We start from the raw sequence: 23,230 nt of genomic DNA on the forward strand, positions 1-23,230 counted from the left end.
TAAAAATCAGAGTTTGTTTATTCTCTGAGGGAATGTTGTTGTTGTTGTTGTTGTTTCAGTGTCATCATTATGTTTTTACATCTCATCTGGAACAACAGACTAAAGGTCACAATTATGCATTTATAACTGACCTGTCAAAATAAAACACCAGAACACTAAAAACAGCTGATTCAGTCTAAAGAAAATTAAAGCTGATTAAAATTTACCTACATCAACATTTTATCTTTATACACATGGATATTAAAAATACACAAACATCTGACTGAAACTACCACTGTGCTTTTTACATTATGAACATGAGTGTTATAAAATCAATCAATCAGTGATCAATCAACCAAAGTACAAATTTAAAACTAATTCAACTTGATGTAAACAAATGATTTAAAATCAAAATAAAAAGCATCAAAATCAAAAGTGCAGTGATGCTTTTCATCAATAATTCACCTTGTTTGATTGATCACTGATATCTGTCATGGATCTATAACCCTGATCCATCAAAGTCGAGCTGCCTCAGTCTGGCAGATCCAGACCTTCAAAAACTGGACAGAGACGTCAAAGGTCACCAGGACGGACCTAGAAGACTTCCTCCTCCTCCGCCTCACAGCCGTAATCTGAGGAACACAATCAATCAATCAATCTCTACTTTCTTATACTTGAACATTTTTCAGTAGAGTCTCTCTGTGCTTAAAACCTGGATTTTCACAATAAAAGCATGACTGACCTCCTACAAGCTGGAGAGCGCTGACACACTCCTCCTCCACCTCCACCTCCTCTTCCTCCTCCTCCTCCTCCTCCTCCTCCTCCTCCACAGTGGTAGGGGCAGCTGGTGGGGCGGAGCTGTTGTCTGGTTCAGGGTCAGGAGGGGGCTCAGCCGTGGCCTCTGATAACGTTTGTGTTGTCATGGTGACGGAGTTTATTACCTGAGAGGTGAAACAAAGTTTTTAACTACAACAGTAACTTTACACACACACACACACACACACACACACACACACACAGAGTGGGAGCAAGTGAAGTTATTCACCTGAGAGGCAATTTTCTTCTTCTTTGTTGTTGTGGAGGAAATAAGGCGACGGAACCTGAAACAAAAGGAGATAAAATTACAAAATAAAGTTCAGGAAGAAAAACAAAGAAATATTTGATTCTTTAGTTTTAATTTGTACATGAAGATTACAGATTATATGTTTAAATACAGTAATCAATCATGTATGCATTTTATAGATTATACATTGTATACAGATTATAGATTATCAATTGTACCTCTTCCCCATGATGCTAGCGTTAGCCGCAAGGTCTTGGTTAGCTTCGCTGGTCTTCCTGCGGCGGCGGCGGTTGAGTCGTTTCCGTGTGCTGGTGTTGTTGGGGTCGGGGGGGTCGGAGGAGGCTCTGCTGGGACTGCTGCCTCCTCCGCTCCCCACCCCTCTGCTGTTCAGGTCTCTGAGGACGTCGTAGTTGATTTTACTGGAGATCTTTTTCTTCTCCAGCATCTTTTCGATTGCCTCGCTGGCCGTCAGTGCCTCGATCTGCTCCTTCTTCTTACACTTCTTCTTCTTCTGCAGACACACGGCGGTCAATTCAGAAGTTATCAGTGACATTATAAATCAGCTTTACTTTAAAACTTAAAAGTTTTCTTCAGATTGACCTGAACACAAACATTTATAATCTGACAATTAATAAGACGTTAGGAAATAAAGCTTAAGATCAAAGAGAAGGGGGAAGTCCATCTGAGGGCAGTTTAGAAGAAACCCCGCCAACGTCCGTATAACGAAGGCCTTGATGAAACAGCTGCATTACCATGGAAACCGTGCTCATGCGGGATATGAGGACGTGAATGTGATGTACTATTTATCAGAGCACAAATGAGAATTAGCTTGTGTGCTAACTGTGGACGCAGTGGGTTCAGTAACTGAAGGGACATGATTCATGTTGATGTTTACTGATGTTATTTGTGTGAATGAGTTGTTTGTGTATTTGTGTTTAAATGGAGCATCGTAATGAAAACAGCTGAACTGAAGAAAGGTCAGGAGGTCGGATCAGGTTGACCAGGACAGCCCCTGGTCGCCAGCCTGGGAAACCCTGTGCTTCGGAAACACACTCACCTTCTCTCTATACACCCCCTGTTCTTTCTCTTTCTGTATCCTCTCTTCCTTTTCTGTAAACACACAAGAAACAAACAGCACTAAGTGAGCTCTGTGTGAAATACACAGTATTCTGTAGGAGTTACGTTCTATTTTGTTGGTGTAACGTTGTATGATGTTGGTGTTCTGCAAAAAAATCGTTTATTATATATTACATTATGTTATCATTATTTAAAAAAAATGTTTTTTGAGTTGCTGTGCTGACTGACAAAACGACTTATAGTTCTTTAAATGTCAATCTTTGAGTCATAGGTCTTAAATATTTATCTTTTGTGACTCAGAACAGCTGAAATGTGTTCTGTTGTGGTGCTGAGTGAAACAAAAGTAGGACATATTTTTTAACAGTCTTTTGTAAATTCTGAAATGGTTTGATAGAACAGGGTGGAGCCGACACATACTGATAATCAGGTGGAGCTGGGTTTGAATGTTTAGTGTCTCTTTAAATTCATCATCAGTGACTGTAAAAAGTCTTGTGTGCTTTTGCTCTGCTGTTGATGATGATGTAGATGAAAATGATGAAGGTCCGACCTCTCTGCTCTTTCAGGTACTCTTCGTTCTGTTTCATCCACAGCTCCGTCTTCACCTGCACCTCCTTATCATTCAGGATGTACTGCAGCACAGAGGGCAGCAGAGAATCAGACTCAAGAAGAAGACACTACATCCTGTACAGACATCCTTTCACAGTAAAAAATGTTTATTTATGAAGGTGGTTCACTTCTCCAGAGACAACAGTAAAGCAGAGAAAAACCAATAAAGACGAATGTTGTTCCAAGAATTAGAGCAACAAAACCGTCATCTTGTCCTTTATGTAAATCACCATTGTGTGCGAGTGATGCCCTCTACAGGCAGACAGAAGTAGCTCAGCCTGTTTTCAAGATGGCTGACAATCTGTGTGACTAATGGAAACATAATGATTTTATCCTACAAACGACTTACCTTTATGTTTGTGCTTCATCAGAGTCAGTTTTCATGTATGCGGTCCAGAAGGGATCAATACAGTGATTGATGAATGAACTGACCTTATCAATCTCCTGATCATCAATACCGTCCAGGTCCAGCTCTCCACTGTCCGACTGATCATCTGCAGAAACATCCAAACAACAGCAGAATAAACACCACACAACCTGTCCTCGCCTGCCTCTGACTGTGATGATGTCATGATGATGTAATAGAGGTGTTTCTGGTCTTACTGTCAGGTGTCTGGTCAGTCTCTGACTTGTTGAAAGTCTGGAAGGTCTGTTGGAGGTCCAGGCTGGAGGTGTTTGGCAGCTTCCCCAGAATGACGGCCAGAGGTGGGACCTGACGCTGAGGCCCCGCCCCCCCTTTGTCTGGCCTCGACTCTTGCTTGCCATCACCTGTCCTCTTTTCCCGCCCCTCCTCCTCCTCTTGGATCACCTGACACAGGAAGTCCTGGGTCAGGTGCTGGGTGGCAGCTTGGAGCTCTGCGTCTTCAACCTCCAACTCTTCCGGTTCAGAGGTGGAGGACAAAGTCTCCGCGTCCTCGGGGTCTGAGAACCACGGAGTAAGGAAAGGTTGAATCTGAGTGTCTGAGGTTGGACAGGTAGACTCACCTGACTGTGGATCAGTACACACCAATTTCTTTGGCGTAGGCGGCATAGATTCCTCTCAGTTTAGGTCGGCTCTTCTCCAGCTCCGTCTCAATCTCGTCTTTGTAGCAGCTGATCTCTCCTGACAGGACCAGAGGGAAAAGGGTTAGTCTTTAAAGTGTTCTAACTCAGTGTCCTGCACCGTCCTGACACTCCCCTAGTGTCCTTCAGAGTGTCCTTGTGCCCTCTGCTCTAAGTAGTTAGTGTCCCCTATTGTCCTAACAACCCCCCCTGTAGAGTCAGTCACTGACCTTCGACCTCGTCCAGCTTCTTGGTCAGTTCCTGTTCCAGCTGCAGAGGAAGAGGACAGGAAGTTGTTTAGTTACTGATCATTGGTTGTTCAGCAGCCAATCAGAGACAGACCTACCTGCTGCATCTTGGCCTTGTGCTGAGCGGCGGTGAAGGATGGCGGATCACATTCCTGCTCCAGGTCCACTCTCATGAACTCATCGATGGTCAGCTGACTGGTGGGTGTGTCCTCAAACTCTGTTAACCTGCAGGCATGGAGAAAGGGCACCGCCATCTACTGTGATCCACTGTGATCTACTGCAGCGATCCACTGTGACCCACTGTAGCGATCTACTGTGATCCACTGTAGTGATCTACTGTGATCCACTGTGATCTACTGCAGCGATCCACTGTAGTGATCTACTGTGACCCACTGTAGTGATCTACTGTGATCCACTGTGATCTACTGCAGGTCTCACCTCTTCCTCAGAGTGGTCTGACAGACTTTCACCACACTGATCACATCCTTGACTGTACGACGAAACTTATGCATCCGAGCTGCTACCAGGAGAGCTGTGGGGGGCATATTGTTTATTTAATGTTAACAATCTTATGTTGTTGTTGATGTTTGTTGTTGCAATGGTAACAGTCACGTTCTACCTGCTCCACAGAGGCCGGACGGTCGACGTCCAGTGTGCATCCAGTCCCTCTTCATCCTCTGAACCAGACGAAGAGCTGTCATAGAAACCTCATGAGTCTTCACCCCGAACTCCAACATGTGAGCAAACCGAGGGATGTAGAGACAGGGGTCTGTGTGTTGGGGTGGGGCAAGGAGAGGAGGAGGAGGAGGAGAGGAAACAAGGAGAGGAGGAGGAGGAGGAGGAAACAAGGAGAGGAGGAGGAGGAGGAGGAAACAAGGAGAGGAGGAGGAGGAGGAGGAAACAAGGAGAGGAGGAGGAGGAGGAGGAAACAAGGAGAGGAGGAGGAGGAGGAGGAAACAAGGAGAGGAGGAGGAGGAGGAGGAAACAAGGAGAGGAGGAGGAGGAGGAGGAAACAAGGAGAGGAGGAGGAGGAGGAGGAAACAAGGAGAGGAGGAGGAGGAGGAGGAAACAAGGAGAGGAGGAGGAGGAGGAGGAAACAAGGAGAGGAGGAGGAGGAGGAGGAAACAAGGAGAGGAGGAGAGGAAACAAGGACATACATTACTGACTATGACGCTAAGTAAACGAGTATAAACTTGATGTGACAAATATAGTTTTAAATATTATGTATAAGACCTCCTGTTGTTCTGCACATTAAAAAACAACATTAAACCAGTTTGCCGCGCTCTGTCGCCATCTCGCGGAGCAGCTCGGTGAAGACGGATGTACAGGATCTAAAATGGCGTCAGGAGAAACGGACCGAAGCTGGTGTCGGAGTTTTTTCAACGTTAACGGCAGAACTAGCGTGTGGCGGGAGTCTGGCAGGTAAAACACACCGACTCCGTGTTAATGGGGCTGTGTCGGCACCGGAGATACCAGCAACAGGCCTAATGTAGCTTAACCGGACAGTGACACACACTGTCGGTGTAACGGTAGACATGACGTCTATCTGAGCCGACGGACCGGATGACTATTGATTATTGAACTAAGGGAGCTACGGCGGAGAACCGGACTCAACTAGTAACCGCAGTCAGACCCGGTGGTACACAATAAAGTGACCCTTGAGATCCACGACCCTCAGGACTTAGCCGACCTCTGTAACACGGGGTCCAGGTCTCAGAGAAGACCAGGTCTCAGGTTCTCTCGGGCACTGCTCCGGAGTCACTGAACAGAAACCTGTTATTAGTCTTTCAAATGAGTAAATGTAACTGAAACCACAGTCTGTGAACAGACTGACATTAAACTGCGTCTGTGAGCAGAGGGTTCAGGTCATTTTCTTTTAACACGTGTGTGTTGAAGGAAATAAACTACAGATTGGTGTGAGGCTGATGTTTCAGATTGTCACAGTAACCAGTGAACTACCAGGTCACAACTGTTTACAGAGTTAATACCAACCTGAGCAACACCTGAACACCTGCTGGATGGATGACATCTGCAGCCTGTTAATAATACCATAAACTACCTGCAGGTGTACTCTGACAGTAGTAGTAGTAGTAGTAGTAGTAGTAGTAGTATACATTTAGGATGCAGATGTAAATGGCTGTTTTAGCTCTGGTCTGTTCTATGAGGAGGACTAAAACCAAATGCCTGCTGGGAAACCAGTGAAATATTATTTACTGCTTTTATGTTGTTATTTACAAATAAAGCTAAGTGTCACTGTTTTCTGACATTTTACAGCCTAAATGATTAATCAGGTAAATTAGTAGATGATTTGATGGTCAGAACAACAGTGAGACAGGAATATGTTCTGTGACAACATGGATGACAATCCTCAGATTTATCCTGACAGGAAGCTGTCATCATGCTGTGAGGCCTTGACCTTGCTGCTCGTCCTTTAAGGAGCAGGAGGAGATGGCGGCTGAACTTTTCTCCACCAGCCTCCCCCACAGTAATGAGGTGGAGGTGGTGGAGGTGAAGAAGAGTTTCATCCAGCTGAGCGAACCGGAGCCGACGTTCGAAAACATCTGCGAGCGAGACACCGATCAGCCAAATGGCAACAACAACGTGGGAGAGGTGGGAGACAGCTGGCAGGCCGCACATCCCACCCTCAGAGAGAGGTGAGTTATAACTGATTGCTGATTGGACAACAGGACAACACTCACGACTCTGGTGCTGATGGAGGAGACAGGACATATTACAGAACAGTGTGATGTGTTGAGTGTGTTGTTGTCGTTTCCAGGTATGTTTAACCATGTTTCTGACTGCAGTGTCCTGCTGCCTTCAGGTGCTGCAGGGATTTAGTGAACTGAGGGACAATCTTCAGATAGTATAAAGACAACAGATACTGGATGAATTTCTCATACTAATTTAACCACCTGTCTTTGAATTAAATTAGCATATTCTTGTTTGAAGTATTATTATGCTGCTCAGTAAAGTGGGAGCAGATTGACGTTCCCTCAGAAACAGGAAAAGCTTTTCTCAGTGCAAAGTCTAAAACACATTTGCAGCACCACTTTGAGTTGTAAGAGTATTTTTAAATATTACTTGAGTTGTGGGTGTTGCTGTCATTTCCTCCAGTTTCCTCCTGTTGTTCCTGAATCGTAGTTATAATTAGTAAAAGTTTGTTTCACCTCAGAAAAAACTGACTTTGAAGAGCTAGATTCTGCAGGTTGCTGTTTTGGTTCATCCCGAGTCGTTCCGGTGTTGTTTGTATTGTTGTTGACATGTTGTTGTTGTGTATCTCTGCAGGAACGCTCTGATGTTCAACAACGAGCAGATGGCTGATGTCCACTTCATCGTCGGTCCTCCAGGAGAAACTCAGAGAGTCCCTGCTCATAAGGTACAGGACCTGGTTTACATTATACCTGGACTTACCTGAAGTCACCTGAGTCTCAGTGCTATCTAAATAAAACATAATTTGTTGTGTTCTCTGTTCTCGCAGGCAGCATGAAACTTGATTCAGTCGTAGTAATATGACACATGCTTTGAGCCTCATTATCTCTTCAGTACACCTCTATGTTGTGTCCTGTCCGGCTCAGACTAGTCTGTCTGTGTTGTAGTATGTCCTGGCAGTGGGCAGCTCTGTGTTTGGAGCCATGTTTTATGGAGATCTGGCTGAGGGACAATCTGAGATCCACATCCCTGACGTGGAGCCGGCTGCTTTCCTCATCCTATTGAAGTGAGTCCAGTCTTAGGATGATTCAGTGGCATTAAAGACCAGAGTCCTGAACTAAACAAGTCACTGACTGGCGCTAACTTAGCATGCCTCCAAGCTTCACAAGGATGTGCAGATGAAGATTGTTTGGCTTCAAGGGTCTTAAAGAGGATTCTGGTCTTATAAAATGTTAATTCTAGTGTGTCTTGCTTAAGGACACTTTAGACATTAATCATAAAGTTGGTGGTTCAGTCCCAGCTCAACTTGTCCACATGTCAATCAGATTGGAGAGACAGCTGTCGCTCCAATAGTCCTTCAGGAATCTTTAAGTCCTCAAGGAAGGTTGAGAGATTAGTGAAGGAGTCTCAGTGCTCCAAGAGGGACAGGAGTTCAGTGCCCGGGAGGTCAAAGACTGAACTACCCAACACCAGCGTTCAAATGTCTGTAAGCCTAGTTTCAAGTAATTGGCATGTTTTAAGTCTGTTGATCATTGTCTCTCAGGTCCATGACAGAAGTCCTTGTCCTGCTGTGTGCTCTGTCTTAGGTACATGTACAGTGATGAGATTGAGCTGGAGGCAGACACCGTGCTTGCTACGCTCTATGCTGCCAAGAAGTACATTGTTCCTGCTCTGGCAAAGGCATGCGTCACCTTCCTGGAGACCAGTCTGGAGGCGAAGAACGCCTGTGTCCTGCTTTCTCAGAGCCGGCTGTTCGAGGAGCCGGAACTGACGCAGCGCTGCTGGGAGGTGATTGACGCTCAGACTGAGCTCGCTCTGCGATCTGAAGGTTTCTGTGAGATTGACCTGCCCACGCTGGAGATCATCCTGCAGAGAGAAACACTCAACATCCGTGAGGTTGTGGTTTTCCAGGCGGTGCTGAGCTGGGCAGCGGCTGTGTGTCGCCGGCAGGGCCTGGTGGTGACCCCCAGGAACCAGCGGGCAGTGCTGAGTAAGGCCCTGTACCTGGTCCGGATCCCATCCATGACGCTACAGGAGTTTGCAGATGGGGCAGCGCAGTCAGATGTCCTGACGCTGAAAGAGACTCGTGACGTCTTCCTGTGGTTCACCGCCACCAACAAACCCAGGCTGGAGTTTCCCCTGGTAAAGCGGGCCGGACTTGTGCCGCAGAGGTGCCACCGCTTCCAGTCCTCGGCCTACCGGAGCAACCAGTGGCGCTATAGGGGACGCTGCGACAGCATCCAGTTTGCAGTGGACCGGAGGATCTTCATGGCCGGACTCGGTCTGTACGGGTCGAGCAGCGGGAAGGCGGAGTACAGCGTGAAGATTGAACTGAAGAGGCAAGGAACTGCCCTGGCCCAGAATTTCACCAAGTTCCTGTCAGACGGGTCGAGCAATACCTTCCCCGTATGGTTTGAACACCCAGTCCAGGTAGAACAGGACACGTTCTACACGGTCAGCGCCGTCCTGGATGGAAATGAACTGAGTTACTTTGGACAGGAGGGGATGACCGAGGTGCAGTGTGGGAAAGTGACCTTCCAGTTTCAGTGTTCATCAGACAGTACCAATGGGACCGGCGTGCAGGGGGGGCAGATCCCTGAACTGGTATTCTACTGCTGAAACAGAGCCTGACAGACGGCTTCAACGCCTTTAATCAATCAATAAGCACAGTGGTGAAGTTAAAGATAGGAGCTCTGGTTCTGATAGACGGACTGTTGTAGTGAATTGGAAGCTGATTGGACTGTTGTAATGGGACTGGGAGCTGATTGGCTGTCTGCTGTATCAGTGCTTTTTAAAAGGAAATTAAACTGAAAAATAAAGTTGAAGTGACAGAAACAAAACTGTGTTGCTATTTCTTTGAGGTTTAGTCCTGAAATATCTGATGTAGTTTCCTGCAGCTGCCACTAGATTTTACTAGAGTCACAGAGTCACATGTTACTATTTCAGCCTTTACAACTATGATGACCTGTTGTGATTGATAGGAAATGTAGTCCTATACTTTTCCCTGCAGTTCCTAAAGGGAGGACGTTGGTAAAGTCACTGGACACCAGGTCAAATTTATGAGAATAAACTTCTCTGACACCAAGTCTTAGAAACACTGTCCTCTTGTTTTATTTTCACTTCTCCCTGGTCAGTGATGGTCTGAGCTCAAAGAGATCATTAGATTTTTGAGCTTCTTATGAAAGACAAAGTTTGGGGTCCAGACAATGGATCAGCATGTTGATTGTTTACAGGGACATGAGTCTTTAACTTGTAGTCATTGAAATGATTCAGTAAGACGTGGATGTTGTTGGAGGAGCTGCTTTTTTGATCTTGTTAATGTGAAACTGATTTCGTCGGTCAAATGCTCATTTCTGACAAACAAGACAAATGTAATGATGAAGCAACAGAAACTTGAAAATTTGTTTCAGGTAAATACCTCACACTTAAATTCAGACTCAATGTGGAAATACTGAGAGAAACCTAAGGTTATTTAAAGAGAATAAGGTTCTTACCAATGGCAGGAGCGTTGATGCAGAGCTCACGAGCCAACAGCAGGAACGTCTTTCCCAGGATGTAAACGTTAACCTGGACACAGGAAACGCCAGGTTAAAATCGAGTCTACTGTGAGATCAGGTGAGAGCAGGTGTGAGGTCAGTCGTACCTGCAGCAGGTCACTCAGGTCCAGCAGCATGTCTGCAGCGCAGTTCAGGAAGACCAGCAGAGTGTGGGGGCCCATAGTGAGGTCCAGACAGATTTAACATTCAGCTGAGACAGGTAAAGATTAAATCACACACACACACAGCAGTTGCGAGGATACGCGGCGTCCCCTCGGTGCGGCACACCAGGTAGAGACAGGCGGCGATGACGTGCTCCGTCTTACGTCCTCGGGTCAAATGTTTACTGACGACCATCTTGAAGAAGTTAAAGGCTGTGTCCAAACAGTGCTGGTTCAGCTGTAGCTGACTGCCCAGCTGCTGTATCTGACGCTTACCTGGAGAGACAGGTACACCTGATTATCACCGTTTTTTTTACTTGGAGACATAAAGGGTTAATTATTTTTTGCCCTCAGGCCATTTTTCATGGATATTTAAGAGAATAATTTAAACTCCTCTCTTTATGAAGCCGTTAGCCTCATCTCGTCATCACACTGAAGCTCCACCTCTCCACTGTCATCCAATGATCTGAACTGAAAGTCATGTCACCACCTCACCTGTGCTGTCACTCCCATCAAGGGCCAGTCTGAGGCTGCTACCTCTCTTCACTCAGTATCAAAGTTCTTATTCAAGTCATGTGTGTGAACCTGAGGTCTGTGCTGTAAGATTTTGTCAATCTTCAGATATGTGATCAGATACCAATCTCTATCTCTGGCTCTGCTTACTCAGTGTTTCCTCTACATTCATTTAGCAGTGGCGGCCCGCCACCTTCACAGCACAGCCTGTGTGATGATGAGCGCAACAGCGGGGGGAGGGGAGGAGAGGGGAGGGAGGGAGTGGGGTGGTTGGGGGATCCTATTGGAGTTAATTACTCGCGAGAGCGCGGCCTTGAAAGTGACGTCACGTCAGGCACCAGGTCAGAGTCAGAGAAGTGTAGTCGTGAGGAATAAGGCAGCGAACTACCGGAGAAAAGGTAGACTTATTAGCCAACTCAGTGACGCTAACTTGGGTAAACTAATTGATAGCATTAAGCTAATATCTACACGTCATTATGTATTAACTGCTGACTGCATTTTCAGATGAGCTTGTTCAGATACTTCTCTAAGAAGAGAAAGACAACTGATGAAGACGCTAGTCAGGTAGCCTATCATAAGCCTTTTACTGACTCGTAAATGATGATTGTTAGGTAAAAAATAATATTTTAATGTTCACACTTGTAATCAGATGTGATGTGATTGTAAACTATATAACGCTGAAAATCAAGTGCTCTGAGCCTGGGTGCAAACTTTGCCACTGACTCTACAGCCCCATCTAGCTGATCTTTATATGTTTATTTATTATTTTTATTTATTTAATGTTATTGTTTTATTTATTTTTTACTTTTTACATTTTCAACTGGTTAGAGTTGAAGTAACATTTATTTTTCACAAACCAAAGGTATTTATTTTTCTTGACATTGTATATGGCTGAGATATATATTGTAAAAGTTCAATGGCAGCGATAAAAGCATATTCAACTGGCCAGCCAAGAAATAGGTTTTGAGATTAAAATCTGCTGTCAACTGCCCCCCCCCCACCACCCGGAGAGCATGCCCCCCACTGCTGAAAAAAATCCTAGAGGAAACACTGTCACTGGTTCTGGTTCTGCTGCTGTTCTGCCTACACTTTGTGGACTGTTCACTGTAACTGAATTTGGGTTCTGATCAGGAGGTGAAACATGGTTCCAGGTGGTTCTCAGGTGTCCAATGTAGCACTTGGTTTTCAACACACGACTAATAAAGCAGGACTGGTGTTGAACTGGACAGACGATGTCATGATTCAGCAGGTGTGACTGTGATGTAATGTGTTGTAGTATTTACGAAGCTTTAGCACTCAGGTGAGCATAAGCATCGTGTGACAGGACGACCAGTACAAACTGGTATTGTACTGGGAAATCTGGGGAGCTGTGACATCACCAGAGTGCTTTAACCCTCTGAGGTCTGAGGGCATTTTCTCCATTTCTCCATTATTTCTTAAAACACATTTTATAGGGTTCTTACATATAAGATAATACCAGTGTTTTATACCACTATCCTCAGAACAATCTCAGCTTTCTGTATATGGGGCCACTCACTGTGTAAACAAATCATTCAGCCCAAATGCTCAAAAACTGAAGCTTAGTTTTTGAAATTCTTCAAATCTCTTGTGAAAACAAACTTTTATTGATGTGGATGAATTGTTTTAATGCTTGAAATGTGTTCACCAAAGTCTATAGGTTCATAGAAATAGTGCAATATCTGAGTAAAATAGTAGATAAACATAATAAATGCCTACAGTGTAATTTTGTAATATTAGTGAGTGGTTGTCTGTCACTCTACTTTAACCAGATTTAAAGGCCGTGAGTCAAGTATGGTTTCACAAGAATTTGTAAGACAAAGTCCATAGATTCTAGGAACATTCAAACCATATTTGTATGCTGTGTTATCGCAAAGATGAGGATGATGGTGATAGTGATGATGATGATGATGATGATGATTTTGGATATACTTACCACTTTGCAGGGTCTGGGCTCTGGACTCTTTACCAACACTAGTGTGGAAACCAGAACCAAGTAGAGGAGCTTTAACTGGGCCTGAAAGAGGAGGGGGACAGGTGAGGTCAGGTGTTCAGACTGGAACAGTCAGGTGATAAAGCTACTGTCATATGGACAGGAAGAACAACATCATTTGATTTGAGAGGATCACTGAACACTGACTGGATATATTCACTTATATTTCTACACCCACCTGCTTGGCTTGAAGCTCCACCTGTAATCAGACTCAACCCCCTTCAGCTGGGACCATTGCTTTGTAACCATGACAACCAGGTGATAAGCTCACCTGGCTGCAGAGGGGAAGTTTTGTTCAACAAAGAGAGAAACGGTTCAGTTTTCTGTTCCTGATTCAACATGAAAACTGTTGCTTTCATTATCAGGTGAGTTCAATTTACCGTCTCACCTGCACAGGTAAAACAAACGTCTCACCTGGACAACTAAAAAATGCTTTTTTTCCTAGGCTCGTCTTTCTCTGCTGCAAGTTCACAGAGAGAACAACAGCCGCAGGTCACCTGGAAGGTAAACTCGTTTCTTAACAGTCTCTTCTGGTAATCTGAAGGTTCTTAATACAAACCACAGACACTGAAACCTGACTCGGATTCCTTGGTTTCCTCTGACCTGCTGAATGATCCTCATGTCCCGTCAGGATTCGTGGAGGCTTATGTTCAGTCGGAGTGTCGGGACCGTTACCTGTGGATCCAGGTGGCGTCGGTACAAACACCTCGCTTCGAGGCCGTAGGTCGGTTCTTCCTGTTATGATGATCAAACTTCAGGCTGCCTGTCATGGTTTGGTGTTGCACAGATAACACTATAACGTCCTGGTGTAGATGGAAATGGGGTCCACTCCATCAGTGAGCAGCTCGCCTCACGTTGTGGTTACACCATCAGCACCTTCAAGATGGACGGCTTCACCACCTTCAGAGCTTCATACTACTCCTGCTTCACCCACAACCAGGTAACTTCACCTGACCCACAACCAGGTAACTTCACCTGACCCACAACCAGGTAACTTCACCTGACCCACAACCAGGTAGCTCCACTTTGTTATTTCTGGTCATCCCAAAGACTGACTGTAGCTGTTCTGAGGCTTTGTGTTTGTGTTTTTTCCAGAATGACGAGGTGTTCACCTTCAGATTTAACGTGATTGTGAGCGGTGGGGGTGGGTGGATCAGCCGACCTGTCTCTGCAGTCTGTTCTGGTCTGATCTGGACCCACAGAGAGATTATCTGTGAGGAAGACTACATGGAGGTCAGAATACCTTCCACCACTTGAGGTTGTGTCTAAAATGGGGAACCTGATCGACCTGTCAGACTGACTGTGTTTTAAATCTGGTGCCATGGTGTCGAACAGGTGAATGTGAACAGAGAGTTTTCATGTGGAGGTCAACGGGGGGAGGGCGGACAGGTGTGGCAGGCGGCGTTGTCTCAGGTAAGATCACACCAACGCATATTGAAGTAAACATCAACTGAGGACAGGAGCACACTGGTTTTTATGGTATTTCTACCTGTGCCGGTCAGACTAATGTTATCTGTAAGCACTTGCATCTCTTTCTGGACCAAGCTACCGAAACAAAACCCAGGCTGGAATCTGAGTGCTTGGTATCTAAAGTTTTGCCGGTGTGTTTGGTTGGTGGTGTTCAGGCTCAGAAGACGGCAGGTGCGGCCTGGCAGCTGATGTTCCTGCAGAGTGATGGACAGGTGTCCTCCATGTCCATTAGTGAGGCCCAGACACAGGGCTACAGCCTGACCACCACCACCCAGAGGATGGTGCTTCGATCCCAGTACAAACAGCCGCACGCCAAGGTCATAATGGTGGGTAGCTATGTTAGCAGACACCAGTCACAGTTTTAGAACCCTCCCTGGTGGTGTGTCAATGACACTTGAAGGCTTTGGTCATTTGCATCGTGACAGGTTTATTGTCATCGTCTGCAAGGTTGCACTATGAAACTCTCTGTGGAGATGAATTCAAGTTCCCCCCCCCCCCAATATAATCCTCTTCAAAGTATATTTCTGAATGGTTCTTAACAGTACTCCAATTGAGAACCCTCATATTGTAGGTCTGTCTATCTATTATACAGTATAACAAGTTCAAAATATTATTATATTCTGTTCATGTGTCAATACACGTGTTGTCAAAAAGAGTCTACACCATCACAAGACAAGTTCTATGAAGTACACAGGAAGTCTATGTGAGGCCCTTTGTGGACTGATTTACAGATTCTGACAGTTCTTGGCACTATGAGAATTTCACATTAGTCCACATGTCTGCAAGTTATTGAGAGGGTCACCTGGGTTGTTGTTGTTTACAGTAATATTCAGAACAAACTTATTAACATCTAAATAAGTCACTGATTTATTGCTAACTCTCACCCTGGAGAGTGAGCATTTAATTTCCCCATATGTCATGCATGTCTGGAAGTCATAATGAAATGTTATCAGGTGGACGGTGTCCCTGTGGAGGTCATCCAAGTTTCCCTGCTCTTCAAGAGAAAGCTGATGGTGGCAATGATCGACATGTCCATGGCCTGCACAGTCAGTAGGTTCTCCTCCACAGGCATAGGAAGATGGTTTCTGTCTGACTGGTAAAAGGTTAATGGCTAATGACGTCTCTTGATCCTTCCTCAGATTCAGGTTCTTTTGACGGTGCCTGGCTGCTCTGGGATGTCCCCTGGATCATGACCCCTCTGGTTGAAGAGGCTGTGAGATTTGAAAGTCAGAACCTCAGTGTTGGGGTGGAAGGTGTACTGCTGGACGAACCCACCGCCACCACCAGAGGATTCAGTCTGGTCCAACAAGGAAGACTAGTCCAGATCAGGGTTCCTTTAGGGGCAGAGGGTGGCTACCGGAAGGTACAGTCCTTCTTCAGACAGGAAGTTTTGACAAAGACGTTTTATTCCAAGTGACATGTATATGCAAAGTGAGGACTGAAGTCAGTGTAAAGTCTGCCTCTAGCTGTCAGTTTCTTCTTCCTGTAGAGTTTGGTGGTGAACAACATGTACAAGGAGTTGTATGTGATCTTCCTGCTGTATGAACATGTCTTCTCTCTGCTGCATGAAGACAGCAGCAGCATCAACACCAGACACCGAATGCTCAGAGTGCTCGACACGCCGCTGCTGTGCCGTCCACCCTTCAGTCTTGATCGTAAGTCTCTCTGTTCACTGACTGTTTACAGAGCAATAAAGGTCACGGGCTGCTTCTAACCAACACATCAAACAAAACATTTGCAGTGTTTCTGTTGTGAAGGACCAGTCATCCTACTCCCTGATCTCTCTCTACAACTTATAAATGAATGATGATGTATTCAAATGTCTTATCTGCCAGTGTTCTGTATCAGAATCTTTCTCATTCTGTTCGGAAACATTTTCTGACTTGTGTTTACTCCTGTAGAGACCATCAGTGATGACCAGGTGTTCAGCATCTACCTGGGAAACATTCCTGCTGATGTCATTTTAGAGGAAGTGTGGATCAACAGGAAGCAGCTGATGATGGCAGAGAATGTTGAACGAGCCATCAGCATCAGTCCTGTTGTTCATGTTAATGGCAGCCGAGCCTATGAGCTCCGACTGCCCTTCGAGGACGCCGCTGTCCACTGGATGGTGAGGACTCCACACAGAATGAGGACCACCTTCTGACCTGTTTGTGGTAGTTGTGGTTACTGTTGTATTTCTTGTAGTGACTGAGAAGATGATATATTTCTTCACCAAAGCTTAATATAAATGTTATTAGAAGTGTGTTCTGCTGTGACCTCTCTGACACCTGTGTTCTCCAACAGTACCTGGGTGGAGGAGTAGTGCAGTACTCCATAGATATAAACTTCACTTTAACCATCATGCCCCAGGGAGACTCCTACTACCACCACACATTAATCACAGCACAAATATTCAACGCATGTATGTACATTGTTTCCTGGTCTTTGCTGCTTAGAAATAAGTTTCACCCTTCAGTCAGACTACAACATGTAAAACCACCAGTACGATCTAGTTTGAAATTTTGACTTTCTTGAAGTCCCTCCAGAGATCACAGCTCAGTGTTCAGACAGAGGAATCACCTTCAGCCTGGTCCGACCGCCTCGAGCCGAGAGTCTCTGGGAGGTGGGTGTCGACCATGAGCCTCTGACATCACAGCTAGCAGCTCAGAGAGGGTACAGCCTTCACCATGACACCCACAAAACCAACCTAGAAGTCCCTGTGTTCTCCATCGGATACACATACGAAGTAAGTCCACAAAGCATGATGGCCCACTACAGTCAGGTAGTCCTGAAATCACTGCCACCTGAATTTTCAATGCAATTCAAGGAATTTGAATTTCAATGTTAATGTAAATATAGCTGTGCTCCTTTTTATCATTTCAATATGTTGGATGTTTTATAAACTAAACATTTTATCAGAATGTAAAAATAAACTAATCAACAATGAAAATGTTGAGTGTTGCAGCCCTATAGCCAACACTTGCACTTTTTTTTTTTTTTTTTTTCCCTTCTCTCTAGGGGATCAACCTGTCAGATTTTTATGGAACATTTAAGCTTCTTCTGAGAGACTCCAAAACTCTGGAGGTCCAGACCTCCACCTCAAAACGCTGCCTCTTCAAAACAGAGGACATGATAGGTAACCTGCACTCCACTTATACACTGAACCTAAAGAAGATGCATTTTAACCTAAAATGAATTTGTATAATCCTGACTCATCCCAAAAGGCCTCAAATGGTTTTGAGTTCAGCCCTGAAGCTCAGTGTGAAGTTGAGTGAAGGGCTTAACACATTTGTGTTGGGGTTAAATAAAACGGGTTAATGCTGAGATTAAAGGGTCTACAAGAGTATTGAGACCAAGTTTGTAAAAGGTTTCAAAAGGGTCAAGCCACAGCCATCTACCCACTCTTGATAGTCCTGATTGGTCCAGTCTCTGACTCGGCTCCAACTGTAACATCGACCCTGTGTGGTTTCAGTCTGTTCTGCAGACGGGACCATGACGGTGGTAATGACTCCAACAGCCACCTGGCCCACAGTGCGCCCTGAAAGAACCAGTTTACTGGACCGCACATGTGGACCCAAACAGGCTGACAGATCCAGAGTCCTGTTTGAGTTCAAGGTGGATTCCTGTGGCACGAGAGCGATGGTACGACTCAAAAATACTGGGTGGGGTGAGGTTGTTGCCAACCACTAGAATACAGCTGAAACAAGTAGTTGATTAGTTGGAATTAATTTAGCTCATTGGTTATTTAAGTATTTTTTAAGCAAAAATACCAAATTTCAATTATAGGTTCTAAGATGTAAAAATTTGCATTTTTTTCAGCTGTCTGATAATAAACTGAATCCTTTTGTAGGTTTATTTTTTTTTTACTGACATTTAATAGAATTAGTGATCAATTAATTGTAAATGTTTTTCGTTTGGTGTCATGAAAGGGCCACAATATGATTTTTATATCTGATTTAAGAAGAGGAGCAGGTAAACAAGATTAATCTCCATTTAGATGCTGCATGTTCAGGTGAGTAAATGTAAAGGCGTAGTAAGGTTTTGTAACTGAAGACGGTTCAACAGGTTGGGGAGTCGTACATGGTTTATGAGAACGAGATCCTCCATGACAGACAGCTGATCGCAGATGGACCAAACTTCATCACCAGGGAATCTCAGTTCAAGTAAGGAAATGCCCCAGACGATCTGCTGGAGCTGTAACCAGTAGATACGAAATCAGTATTCAAGACAGTTTAAGAAATGTGTCTGATTCTCCAACAGGTTAACTGTTAGGTGCTTCTATCCACTGAGTGGAGTCAACAGACTTACTGTGGACAGGACCTTCAGATCAGAGACTCCTGGGTATGGTTCAGTCAAAGTCTTTGAGAGCCTTGAAGGTAACAATTTTTCTAATTTGTCTAAATAATTTACAATGTGAATAACTTGTGGTTTCAATGGCAGAATTTTAAAATCTCTTTATTTTCCTGCAGATTCAGCAAGGAAAGTCCCTGCTCATGAGTGCTCGCATCAGGTTTCTAGAAATGCCATCAATACCCCAACTAGCCACATCCACCAAACCCACCAAATCCCTTCAGCAGGTGGAGTCTTGTCTCACCCTGGCATCCGGCCTCGACCCAACACTGGACCCAGCCGCTTCATTACAGTACCAGGGCGACACAACAAGCTGGCATCCTCCTCCCATGACCAACAAACTTTTTCAATCCTGAATCTTTCTGCTGAACCTCAAACTGTTAGTACCCACCAAGTCCCTCAGCAGGTTTCATCTCTCTCTGGTCATCTCATGTCCCTGGCAGACGACCAAAATTTATTAAGATATAACCAGTTGCAAGACAGCATCAAGCTTTCAAACCTCAACACACCAAGCCTGGACTTTGTAGAAGAGAGAGGTGAACATTCAGGATCAAGAGATGACATCCCTGCCTTGGTCTTGGATTCTTTTAGCGGGACTCCTGGTCCCGTGGTTGCTGAACAATTGGAAAGTAGTTGGGGGAGCTCTGGCCAAACTGTGACACTTCCAAGTCTGAACAGTTTAAATGCCCAGCACTCTGGCCAGATATTGTACCAGTCTACTCTTGGCCAAAATGGAATCGTTAAGCTAAATCAAGACGTGCAGAATCTGAAAGTTGATCTTAGTCTTGACATACAAGAGCTGAACCAGCAACATGAGACTAAGCAACCTTTGAACTCTCAGGGGTCTTTTGGTGGTGCAATGGTAAACTTGGAGGAGAGGTCTGTCTACCAGCCTCAAAGTCAGTATGATCCTTCTCAAGCCTCCCAACTTCGCCCAGTCCTTCAACCACCAGCTCAGTACAGCCCAGACCACATCAGTACAACCAGCGGCAAACTACACCTGCCCAGCAGAGACAAGAAAGATGTTCCTACTGATACCAAACACAAAAATACTGTCACTGACTCATCTGAAGAAACTCAGGAATCTGTCAGCAATGAAGCAACATCTACTGCAACCAGCTGGGTTCACCAAAACCTGAAAAGAACTGGGTCCATTGAAAGGAGGAACATTGAGACGGTTCAGTCTGGAGTACAGAACATCAGAGTCAAACCTCTGAGCAAATTAGTGTCTTCTGGACATCAGACAAACCAGAAACCTGTTGTCAAACAAGAAAACTCACAAATCTCTAATCCGTCCCAGTATGGCACTGGTATGACAGCTGTCAGCAGTGATGGGAACCACTGGACCTCCCAACAGCTTCAAGACCACAAAAGTTCAAACACAAGACAGGAACAAACAGGTTTTCAAAAACTAAAGCAGGGACAAGGTGTTCACAGTGTCCGAGTCAAACTGCATCAGTCTGCAGTGATCCGGCTCACTGATCTATCCCCAAACCAGCAGGGACAACAGCAGAAACTGGTCCAGTCCATGGCTGAGATGGGAAACAGTGGGGGACAGGAATCTCTAGGAAACGTCCCTCAACCAACAGGTAGAGACAAGAGTCACCAGATCTTTTATTTATTTATTTTTTTATTTTTTTCCCTGTTTAAATTTTTTTTTGTTTGACTTCACTCCACCATCAGGTGCGTCTCACATGCGTCTCCAGGTTGATGACCAGTCCAGAGTGCTGAACCTCCAGAACCCCGACTTTGTCATCAGAGGAGGAACCAGCAGGATGACCGATCTCAGAGAAGATAAACCAACTGATCCCATCACATCAAGTCATGAGGGCCTGAATCCCACTTCAGGAGGAGCTGGGTTTACTGGTTCTCACACAAGTCTTAATGGTTCTGGTGCTCCAGGTTCAGGCCTGAAGATCCACAGCAGGTCAGACTGTGGCAGTCAGTATGGATCCAGTGTTCACCAAGGCATCATGAGAGGTAACACCTTCAACATTCAGATCTCTGTTCATGATAATGAACTTTGGTCAGGTCAGAAACAGAGGGACCAACAGACTCAAGTCTGCTTTAGAAACTTTTAAAAATGTTTGACTATTTTTTTCATTGTTTTCAAAAATGTTCAGACTGAGATGGGTCAAGATTTAAACTTGTTGTACTGTACAAATTGGTTCTTTCATAGCACTTAGCAAACACTTACACTGGTCCCACTGATGAACAGAAAACATTTCAAAATAAAATGGATAGATAAAATGCTGTCTTTTTTTTCCTGAGGGTGTAACTGTCGTTTGTCTTTTCCTTTCAGGTAAACAGTTCAGCTGATGAAGACCAGAAACAAACAGCTTCTATCTGCAGTTTGATTCAATAAAGGTTGTTTGTTCATTCAACTGTTTGATGCTCTGTTACCTGCTCAAGGGAAAAAAGATTATTATTAGAACCATCAGTGTGGTCCCCTAAATAATCATAATTTAAAGTCATCAGAAGTTTCTTTTCCTAGAATATAAATATATTAGATAAAAGATCACTGTTTCCATTTTGATGTGGATGTAATCGGATATCTTAATGTTCATCTCTTACTGAAAAAAACAAAATTCATATGACCTAACATGAATAATATTTCCTCATGTTCTTGTGAACAAGGACAAACTGGAGTTTGGAGTGTCCTCTGTATCTTGTTGCAGTGCCTCAGTAGAATCTGACATGTTCCCTTAAACTGCTGGTGGTCATGAACAGAGATTGACTCCAGTCAGAAATATACTGTCACAAGCCCTGACCTCACCTGTTAACTACAAGTTCTACAGGGGATCTGGGCCCTGACAGTCAGACTTGACAAAGTGTTGGTGTCTCACCATCAGCAGAGACGAACTGTCCCACAGCAGATGAAACTCCTCCACTTCCCTCCACAAACTGAACCTCAGAAACGATGATGTTGTCCTCCAGAACTGAACCACAGCCAGTACACACCGCACTGCCCCGAGCCTGATCCACGTCTATATCTGCCCCCCCACAGGTCCGGCACACCCTGGAGCTCATGGTGAAGGGGGTTAATAAAACCTGCAGGGAGGGGATCACACATAGGAGGAGGAGGTGAGACTGGAGATGATTTACCTGACCTGAGATCAGAACGAAGAAAGTTATTACTCTGTTAAACTGTAATTAAACTAGAGGATCATTAGAGACTCATCATATGTTAATCATCCAGAACTGATCCTGACAGAACTCCCATGATGCACAGCTTCTGTCTTCATTCTTCAGGTGTCTGATCCAGGATCCAGACCTGACACTACTACACTCATTGTTAATGTAATTATTATTATTAACCTTATTACACCTATGAGTATCACTATTATCATAACATTAGAACCATTCTGACAGTGCCTAAATACAAAATGGGTGTTCCTCAGTTTATCAGCAACTTAATTCCAATTAAAGACGTGTCAGATTTTCAGATGAACATTTTGAAATGGGAATGATGAAAAAAATAAAACAATTTCAGTCACTGTTCCTCAGACGTGTGGCCCCTGTGTCCAGCTTTGCTTTGGCTGATAGACAGGAACATTAACATTCAGATTTTGGTTGGAGTTTGTCAACTGAAGTTACTTCATAGACCTATACAAATATATATTATATATAAATACATTTTCAATTACATACATACTTCATAGACATCGACTTAAAACTACTGGAGGCAGTTTATAGAGAGGCAACACTGTGCCAGACTCCATTCAGAAGTATGACATTTTATGTTTCATACTGTCAGATGTGGAAGCTGATGATGTCACAGATAGATAGATAGATAGATAGATAGATAGATAGATAGATAGATAGATAGATAGATAGATAGATATGTCTGTGGATCAGAGTACTGAGATCTGAACGTATTGAGTTACTTTGAAAACTGGGAACTTTCGCTGTTTTCTGACATTTTATAGGACAACCGACTAATCAAGTAATTTTAATCAACGGATGAATCGCTGATGAAAATAATCGACGGATTAATCGATCATGAAAACAATAACCGTTTGGTTCAGATTCAAACACAGTAAAACTTTATCAGCAGCTCAACGTGTGAAGTACTGTTGGATAAACGTGAAAAACATTACGTTAAACGTTAACTACATTAACGTCAGGACTCACCGACAGTAGAAAATAACAGAATCCGCTTTAGCGGTTAGAGTCACGGAGCAGCCGTTTGTGTCGTCAGCCTTGCTTTCCCGTTAGAATCCATGTATTCTTCCGCCAGACTGAACCACAGACAAACAGGAACCCCGAGATTGAACTTCTGATCATTAAAATACTGATTATTGATCACTGAACGGTTTCTGATATTATTCATCCATGTTCCTGGTTGGTGGTTGTTTTCTTCCTGTGGCCCCGCGCAGTGACGTTGCGAGGCCCGGACCTCCGAGTGCGGGGAGTTACTTTATCGAAGACGGAAAAAATAAGCTCTGAGTATATGACGTCAAAACATTTACGACATATATCAAGTGCTGTGTGTGATGTGTTTGGCCAGACTAACATTTCTCTGTGTGACGTAACAGATGGAC

At 44.4% G+C, this 23,230-nt stretch overlaps 2 protein-coding genes across 5 annotated transcripts; one reads left to right on the forward strand and one right to left on the reverse strand.

Moving 5' to 3' along the window:
- Window positions 1-23,079, reverse strand: LOC111231752 (transcription factor IIIB 90 kDa subunit-like). 2 transcript variants are annotated; one of them, XM_022758975.1, is made up of 19 exons: window positions 22,821-23,079; window positions 21,533-21,737; window positions 12,828-12,908; window positions 10,463-10,636; window positions 10,307-10,338; window positions 10,158-10,230; window positions 4,634-4,783; window positions 4,453-4,546; window positions 4,113-4,239; window positions 3,997-4,036; window positions 3,732-3,827; window positions 3,329-3,646; window positions 3,158-3,219; window positions 2,667-2,748; window positions 2,100-2,152; window positions 1,261-1,550; window positions 1,025-1,079; window positions 722-920; window positions 1-611 (listed from the first exon to the last, which is right to left on the reverse strand). In XM_022758975.1, the coding sequence occupies exons 2-19, from the start codon at window positions 21,714-21,716 to the stop codon at window positions 574-576; spliced, it is 2,148 nt and encodes a 715-aa protein (XP_022614696.1). In that variant the 5' UTR covers window positions 21,717-21,737; window positions 22,821-23,079; the 3' UTR covers window positions 1-573. The 2 variants fall into 2 exon arrangements, with proteins under 2 accessions (XP_022614696.1, XP_022614695.1); XM_022758974.1 differs by having other exon boundaries at window positions 1,261-1,553; window positions 22,821-23,077.
- Window positions 5,339-9,513, forward strand: LOC111231753 (BTB/POZ domain-containing protein 6-B-like). Of its 3 annotated transcripts, none has more exons than XM_022758977.1 (5): window positions 5,339-5,436; window positions 6,387-6,668; window positions 7,300-7,390; window positions 7,611-7,729; window positions 8,250-9,513. In XM_022758977.1, exons 2-5 carry the CDS (start codon window positions 6,463-6,465, stop codon window positions 9,280-9,282), a joined length of 1,449 nt encoding a protein of 482 aa, XP_022614698.1. In that variant the 5' UTR covers window positions 5,339-5,436; window positions 6,387-6,462; the 3' UTR covers window positions 9,283-9,513. The 3 variants fall into 3 exon arrangements, with proteins under 3 accessions (XP_022614698.1, XP_022614697.1, XP_022614699.1); XM_022758976.1 differs by having other exon boundaries at window positions 6,401-6,668; XM_022758978.1 differs by having other exon boundaries at window positions 6,451-6,668.
- Window positions 23,080-23,230: the final 151 nt, after the last annotated feature.

This window comes from Seriola dumerili, unplaced genomic scaffold (assembly GCF_002260705.1).
Source record: "Seriola dumerili isolate Sdu_G_001 unplaced genomic scaffold, Sdu_1.0 BDQW01000312.1, whole genome shotgun sequence".
Lineage (NCBI taxonomy): Eukaryota > Metazoa > Chordata > Actinopteri > Carangiformes > Carangidae > Seriola > Seriola dumerili.